Source organism: Porites lutea, chromosome 3 (assembly GCF_958299795.1).
Source record: "Porites lutea chromosome 3, jaPorLute2.1, whole genome shotgun sequence".
NCBI lineage: Eukaryota > Metazoa > Cnidaria > Anthozoa > Scleractinia > Poritidae > Porites > Porites lutea.
In genome coordinates, this window is record NC_133203.1 from 40443923 (window position 1) to 40450741 (window position 6819).

Sequence of the window (6819 nt, forward strand, 5' to 3'; positions counted from 1 at the left end):
CGTGTAGTCTGGTTATGTAGTGACTTCAAGGGTTCCGGGAGAGCAGGTCGGGGAGCGGGGGAGGACTCACCTCCTTAGGATACCTATACGGGTATGTGCCGCCCAACGAAGTTGGGCCTTTAGAGGTCCTGTTTTACAACAGATTTTTCTATATTTGAATGGACCGTGTACTTAATATGCGTTGTAATATTGGGAGTTTTGCGTGACTAGTAGGGAAATCAATATCAGGCTATAATTTTGAATATAAAACTCTTCCAAAACAGGTTTACAATAGGAGAACAGATTAAGAGACTTGAGCAACCCATACACCCTAAACGCCTAACTTGGTACCCTCCTTAAGCTATGATTATTATATGTCGCAAAACATCTGCCAGTCTTAAGCCGACTTTCAATTAATCTCATCTTCACTTATTTACTGTTGGCATATAAATAAATAACGGTAAACTTAATTAAGTTTGCATTATCACAATGTACACTATTCTAGAGATTACATCAGGTTTTAACACAACAAGCAATATTTTTCCTTAATACGTTTTCTCTAAAACTGTGAAATTTTTAATACATATGTAATTTTCACACCAAATTAAGCAAAACACAATATATTTCAATCAAATATATGAAAAAGGGAGTTTAAAGTTTTAAGTCCCTAGACACCCCCAATCTCTTTTACAATTAAAATCACATTCTCGAAAATGCTTATTCATAGAAATTATTTTTTTTAGTATTGTATTTATTGTATTACTAGGTGAAAATAAAGTGTTACTCTTCAATCGCTGTCCCTTATTTGTTCGAAAGAGCGTCACGGCACCACGTTCATCATTAAAACTTGTTATTTGCGAATTACAGAGTAAAATTTTCATTTTACGTAATCCAAGAGGACGTGTTTCTACCAACTCTTTTCTTTTTTACAGGCGCATGTTTTTTTTCCACTCGTTTCACTTTTCGTCAACATCAGAGACCACACGAATACGGTTCCAATCTCTCTGCCCTACATCAAACAAGAAATTGTTTTGGTTGAAGTTCTTTAGTTGTACATAAAGACAGTTCTTCATTGAAGTTCTTCATTTGTATTTCTCAGACTTATCAAATTAATGTTCAATGTGTGTTTGGAAATCAGATGTAAAACTGCTCATTTTGCATCCTCAATTTCTCCTGGTAAAATCATTTTGTTTGAGAAGTAATATCAAGCATTTGACATAGTGTTTCATCTTCAGAAGGAACACCTCGAAGCTCGTCAAGCCGCTGCGCGTTGTATTTTCATCTCTCTTATCAGTGTTTCATTTGGTGATATAACACTGCGTCTCACGCTTGATATATTATATAAAACATAAAACTGAAGTTGTGCTCATCTCTGCAAAACTGGGACGAGTTAACTTTCGCAAAAACTTCTGGGACTGTTAGTGGTGACAGGGCAAACAAATTGACCAATAGCTTAATGGCGCCTCCCCAGTAACCACCCCAGAAGTCTTTGAGAAAGCCAAGTGGCGAATAGAGCTCGTTGAAGGCATCGCCTTTGTAGCATTTCATGATCTCAGATGGGATGTCCTTTCTGGGTGCTTTTCCAGGTACAAGCGAACCCAGAGCTTCTTTCAACTCCAAAGGTTCAAAATTTAGCTCCTCCAGAACTGGTAAGCACTCTATAGCATTCAGGGCTTCTTCAGACAACATATTCTTTCTGTATGGCGTACAGCTCAGAGTAATGTTCTCCTTCTGTTACGCTCGATCCTGGATTGTGTGGGTTGTCCTAGCCTGTAGAAGATTATAGGAGGGCTGTTTCCTTCTGAGAAGGACCAATAGTACTGGCTTGATTTATTCGTGCATCGTAACTCCACACACCGTAAACGAGCAAAGTATAAATCAGGGCTAGAGCCATCTCAGTCGCCAGATAAAAGCGATAGATTGTTGTTCGGTTTGCAAGTGGACACAAAACGGCGAAAAGTGCTTTAGACTGATGATGGCAGAGAGACAAACAACTGAAGCTGTATGGGAACTTAGTGAATGTTTTAATAATATCACTTAACACAGAATTTGAATCAATTTGATTTCGTTTTCAATTGAAGAGATTTGCTTGCAGTATGCTGGCTTCAGCATACATGGATATTTATGAATCCTTTCAGTTTTTACTTTACGAGATGGAACCACATATGCATATGTCATTTCTGAAGTTACTAGACGTGCAAGGGTTTACGCGATCTTTGTCGAATCTACTGTTGTGATGAATTGCCCTTTGTGACTGTTTTGGGGAAGTAATCTCTTTCGACGTACTTTTACTGGTAATCACAAGGTTGCGCAAGAAACTGGATCATAATTTCTTCCTTACAACATTCCCATAATGCAATTCAACAGAACACCGATCCAGTCTCCCTCGCGTACTAAAAATTGCTAATAGAGCATTTTCACATGACGTTATTTCTGCCACTTTTGGGTTCCGAAACAGTAATTGCTTAATAAAAAGGCAGCCATGTTGGTGTCCCAAACCAATTCTGTGGGAGTTGAATTTTTTTCTTACATAAAACTTTCTTTTCTTTCAATTAATCTAATGGCCGCGTGAGAGAAAACGCACGCTCTATGCAACTTCTAGTCTCCAATCATGGTTTTACAGGACACCTGAAGAGGGATGATTTCCAGAATGAAAGAGGCTACTATGTATGCCCAGGTGACACCATTGGCGCAAGTTTGACGTCAGGACAAAACGTGGGATATATATTTTTTTGCCTTAAGATCATCCTCTTTTTTTTCTTCGTTTAGCGTCGTCCGACCGACCCAAATTTTTGTCATTTTCAAAAAAAAAAAGTAACAACGTAGTTAAACCATTTTTCACTTGAAATAATTCTTTTAATATGAAAAACGCACCTAGTAATTAACAGCATAAAGAAAAACAGGAACATTTTTTACAGTTATATTATGTACCTTAGTATGTGAATGTTAAGTTTTAAAGTCGTCCTGGGGTACCAGGGCCTCCTTCATTCACAGACTTCTTGTGATTTTTTTTTCGTTTTCTTTTTCAATCCGACCGACCGACCCAATATCAGGAAACGCATTCGACGCTAAACGAGAAAAAAAAAGGATGGCCTAAATTACAAAGGAGACATTTATTTCAACGCTTTGTTATTTCTACACGAACTTGTCGCTTTTGAACGAGTCCGTTCAGAGTTTTCCTAAAAATTGACAGTCTACAAGTATATGCGATAGGATTTATTGGAGAGTTTGCAAAATGCCAAAGAGTTTCTTTTTCTTTTCCTGAACTTCGATACAGTCTTTTAGAATTCAACTCCAGAAAAAAATTGCCAACATCTTGCGAATTAAATGAGATCAAATAATCGCGATAAAGTTTGAAGCAGACCGACTTGACTTTTTGAGTGATGTTGCCGTCGCCGTCGTTGTTGTTTGGGCTTCCTACTATTAGCGCATGCCAGACGTCAGGACCAAACGAGGGAAAGTTTTTTGGCCATGCAAGGCAGGGAACATTTTTCTTTCAAAGCTTTGTTATTTCCACACGAACTTGTCGCCTTTTTAGGAGTCTATTCAGCGTTTTCTTAAAAACTGACAGCCTGCAAGTATATGCGATAGGATTAACAAGAGAGTTTGCGAAATGCAAAACACTTCCCTCCATAACGACTTCGGCTGGAATACATTCTTTGCAAAAGGCGTCATCGATGATGTAAAAAATGACAGCTGGAACCCAAAAAGCCAATGACAATGCGATGACCAGAAATACCGTTTTTGAGAGTTTTACGTTTCTTTCCACGTTTTGTCTTTCATCACTGTTAAATATTTGGGGTGAACGTTTCAAATGGGCACGTATAATAATGTACGTAAGACAAGTGGTAAGAATGGATAGTACAAGAACGATGTGCAGTGCTATAACCGCATATTCTAAGGGCCACACGTTGAAGGAAGGTAGAATATAAATGAGGAACAAACTCATCGCAGTCACCCAGATAAAGACAATACAATAGAAATACACTCTGTCACCTGAAGTTCGGTGAGCAAGTGGCCACAAGACGGCGGCAGTGCGTTCCACTGAAACAGCAGCAAGAGAAACTACGGAAGCTGTTGAAAACAGGACGACAAATGCTGCAATATAGCCACCAAGGCCAGATCTCTCCTTTCGCATCAGAGAGGGAATGGAGTTGGTTATAAACGATGGAATTTTTGTGACTATTTTCATTGATATGTTTGCTCCGAAATGGGCACGCGGGCCCCATAAATTAACACGTTTTCTCTCCTGGGACCCTTGCATCACCCCTGGGTATTGAGCGTGGTATTTAAATGTTTTGCCAACATCAGGATCACTTATCAGATCGCTTTTCTATGTGTTCATGCCCCGAGAGGGCATATATACTTGCGTTTTTTGTGTGCCATTCCGGTTTTCGTCGCTGAGCATGGTTTAGGCTCCTGACGCTATCCTTCCTCATGTTTTGGAAGCCGTTCGCCCGGCTGTGATACCTCCTTCGAGTTACTTTTATAGCGTGAGTCGCTTTCAGACTGGATTTCATGGCGGGTATCATTCTCCATTTCATTTCATAGCGAGTGTCGCTTCGAGTTGTTTCATACCGTACGTCGCTTTCAGTTGTTATAGCATGTCTCGCCTTCACGTTGGTTTTCCTCGGCGTGTGTCGCCCTCCAGTTAGCCATTTCTGGCGTGAGTCGCTTTCACTAGTTTCGTGCTGTCTTTCGTATTTTGTTCTCCATTTTGTGTTTATTGCGTGTGTCGCTTAAAAGTTTGTTTTTCATGGCGTGTGTCGCCTTCAGGTTGTTTTTACGGCGTGTGTCGCCTTCAGGTTGTTTTCACGGCGTTTGTCGCCTTCCAGTTAGCCATTTCAGCGTGTGTCGCTTATAAGTTGTTTTCATGGCGTGTGTCGCCCTCAGGTTGTTTTCACGGCGTTTGTCGCCTTTAGGTTGCCGTCTCTGGCGTGTGTCGCTTTCGCTAGTTTCATGGTGTCTTTCGTATTTTGCTCTCCATTTTGTGTTTATAGCGTGTGTCGCTTATAAGTTGTTTTCATGGCGTGTGTCGCCTTGAGCTTGTTTTTACGGCGTGTGTCGCCTTCAGGTTGTTTTCACGGCCTGGGTCACCCTCCAGTTGGCCGTTTCTAGCGTGTGTCGCTTATAAGTTGTTTTCACGGCGTGTGTTGCCTTCAGGCTGTTTTTCATGGCGTGTGTCGCCTTCAGGTTGTTTTGACGGCGTTTGTCGCCTTTAGGTTGTTTCTACGGCGTGTGTCACCTTCCGGTTAGCCGTTTCTGGCGTGTGTCGCTTTCACTCTAGTTTCATGGTGTCTTTCATATTTTGTTCTCCATTTGGTGTTCATAGCACTTGTCGTTTACAACTTGTCCGGGCATGTACTACCTTCAAGTTGTTGTCATGGCGTGTGTCGTTAAGGTTAGCAGCATTTCTAACTTTAGATGTTTTCAGACTAGTTTTTATAACGTGTGTCGCTCTTAGGTTTCCTCAGCCGTTATAGCGCGTATCTCTTTCAGGCTGGTTTGTTTATGGTATTTTCTGCTCCTAGTTTAGTTTTCGTAGTTTGTGTCACTTTCAGCGTAGTATTTGGCATCTCCTGCTCTTATTTATTCAGTATGTCGTTCCTCCCTTTTGGGATCGTTTTTCATGGTGTGTTATTTCTTTTGTCCTCATGTACGGCACGTCATTTTGGTCTTGTATTTCACATTTTCTATACTTTGCGGTCCGTGTTTTTTCTGTATGCGTGCTCCTTCGCATATCCTGTAGTTTGTCGCGTTTTTTTTTTTCGCGTTTGTTGTTGCTTACGTTTTCTTTTCCGCAACTAGTTCCAGTATTCGGAAATTTTCTTCTCTATTTCTTTGTTTGTTCGTCAATGTTGTAGAAGTTAAAACATGAGTTTTTTCTAGTTTATTTCCTCGGGCCCTTTTGTTTTCTCGTCTTTTATTCACTTGGCATTTTTAAGCGATGTTAAAGTGTTAAGCTTCCATTGCCAGTACCCACGGCACGTGCTTTTATCATCCGTTTTTCTGGTTCGAATTTAGAATTCATAATCATGGCATCTCTCTTCTGTTTTTTTTTTTTTTTACAAATATCAGTGCGCGGTGTACACACTCGGGGGCTCTTAAACGGAAGACGGTCGCTTTCATCCTGTTATTTGGAATTAGTCATCCGCGGTTCTGTGGTTTGTTGTTAGTTTTATGGGCTTATAGTTATTTATGCAGGTTCATCTCGACTACATGTATACCTCGTGTCACGCAAATCGGCCCATCGCTTTGTTTTGGTTGGTTTTTTCTTGTGTGTTGTTTTACTCGCTTCTAGAAATGTGTCGTTATTTCATGACTTTCGGTCCTGTGCTCCTGCTATCAGTCCGGTCGATCTGGGGCGGGTAGTCTAAATCATGCCCGATACTCTGTCTGTGACGGGGTTCCTGGATCGGCCTGGTTGGTGGCTCCCCTTTTTCTCCTTTATTTCTTTCTCCAGTTTCGGTTTAACGCTATCACGTGGGGTATATGTGCGTTGCCTTCGTGGTAATCTATTTCCAATTATTTCGCTTTTAGGCACTGTTTAACTTTGGTTAAAACGCACGAGATTCCGTCAGATCTTATCATTTCTAGTGTAACTGGAAGGGGAGCCCGCCAGTTGGGCCGGTCCGCTCCCGTCTCCCTCATCGATCTCGGCTATTTCTTTGGCTTTGGGAAGTCGACCCTTGTTCCCAGGCAAACGTCGGTTTTTCTGTGGTATATCATAGATTTTCCTTACACTACGTTTTTAATGCCCCTAGATAAGAATGTTAAACTTGCTTCTTTTCAAGAAAATATGCTTAGCCGCAAGACGGTATTTCTAAGTCTCTGCAGAAG

General features: G+C 40.9%; 1 protein-coding gene across 1 annotated transcript; it reads right to left on the reverse strand.

Moving 5' to 3' along the window:
* Window positions 1-3103: 3103 nt before the first annotated feature.
* Window positions 3104-4171, reverse strand: LOC140932294 (adenosine receptor A3-like). The gene has a single exon (XM_073381914.1). It carries the CDS (start codon window positions 4169-4171, stop codon window positions 3476-3478), a length of 696 nt encoding a protein of 231 aa, XP_073238015.1. The 3' UTR covers window positions 3104-3475.
* Window positions 4172-6819: the final 2648 nt, after the last annotated feature.